Here is a 536-nt window from a genome sequence, read left to right as displayed (position 1 = left end):
CAGCCAACCAAGTTTGTATTTCATGTTTTTGAGGCTCAGTGCCGTTGCTAATTTTCTGTTTTCTTCATTGTTCAGTGTGATGTATATTAGGTGAAATTAAAGAATAAGAAGGGTGTGAGCTTCTGTGTGTGCTCTCCCCATTTTTTTCGGAGTTTTTTTCTCCCTGTTCTTTGATCTTTCTTTTCCTCTGCAAAATTTCCTGATTCGCAACATTCATGGAGAGACATGGAAAATCCATGGACAGCCTTCGAGAAGACGTTACTGGGCTATTGAGTTTATATGAAGCTTTTTACCTTGGGATGCCAGAAAAAGATGTTTTAGACGAGGCCCTGAATTGCAGTACAAAACATCAGTTGATACAAAGGAAAAAGACTGAGGGAAATAAACCTTAGCAAACACAACAATCACTGGAATATCCACTGCACTGATGGATGCCCTGGACAGAAGAACGAGATTTGATTACTATCTACCAATATGATGATAAGATATGCATTCGGTTTTGCTGGAGTTTGCCAAGTTAAACTTCAATATCAGTC

At 38.8% G+C, this 536-nt stretch overlaps 1 protein-coding gene across 1 annotated transcript in view; it reads left to right on the top strand.

Annotated features, from left to right (window-relative positions):
• Window positions 1-215: 215 nt before the first annotated feature.
• LOC149526178 (monoterpene synthase TPS4, chloroplastic-like) overlaps window positions 216-536 on the top strand; it is a gene marked incomplete at its 3' end in the record, with an annotated part of 1,205 nt that continues 884 nt past the window's right edge. Inside the window, exons 1-2 of the mRNA XM_089785736.1 lie at window positions 216-352; window positions 486-507. Of these exons, the coding sequence (XP_089641862.1) occupies window positions 216-352; window positions 486-507 (159 nt within the window). The remainder of the gene's footprint in view (window positions 353-485; window positions 508-536) is intronic.

This window comes from Theobroma umbraticum, unplaced genomic scaffold, assembly GCF_002168275.2.
Source record: "Theobroma umbraticum cultivar Fairchild unplaced genomic scaffold, ASM216827v3 scaffold_5659.0, whole genome shotgun sequence".
NCBI lineage: Eukaryota > Viridiplantae > Streptophyta > Magnoliopsida > Malvales > Malvaceae > Theobroma > Theobroma umbraticum.
The sequence above is the reverse complement of the archived record's forward strand: the minus strand, read 5'-3'. Positions and strand labels throughout refer to the sequence as shown.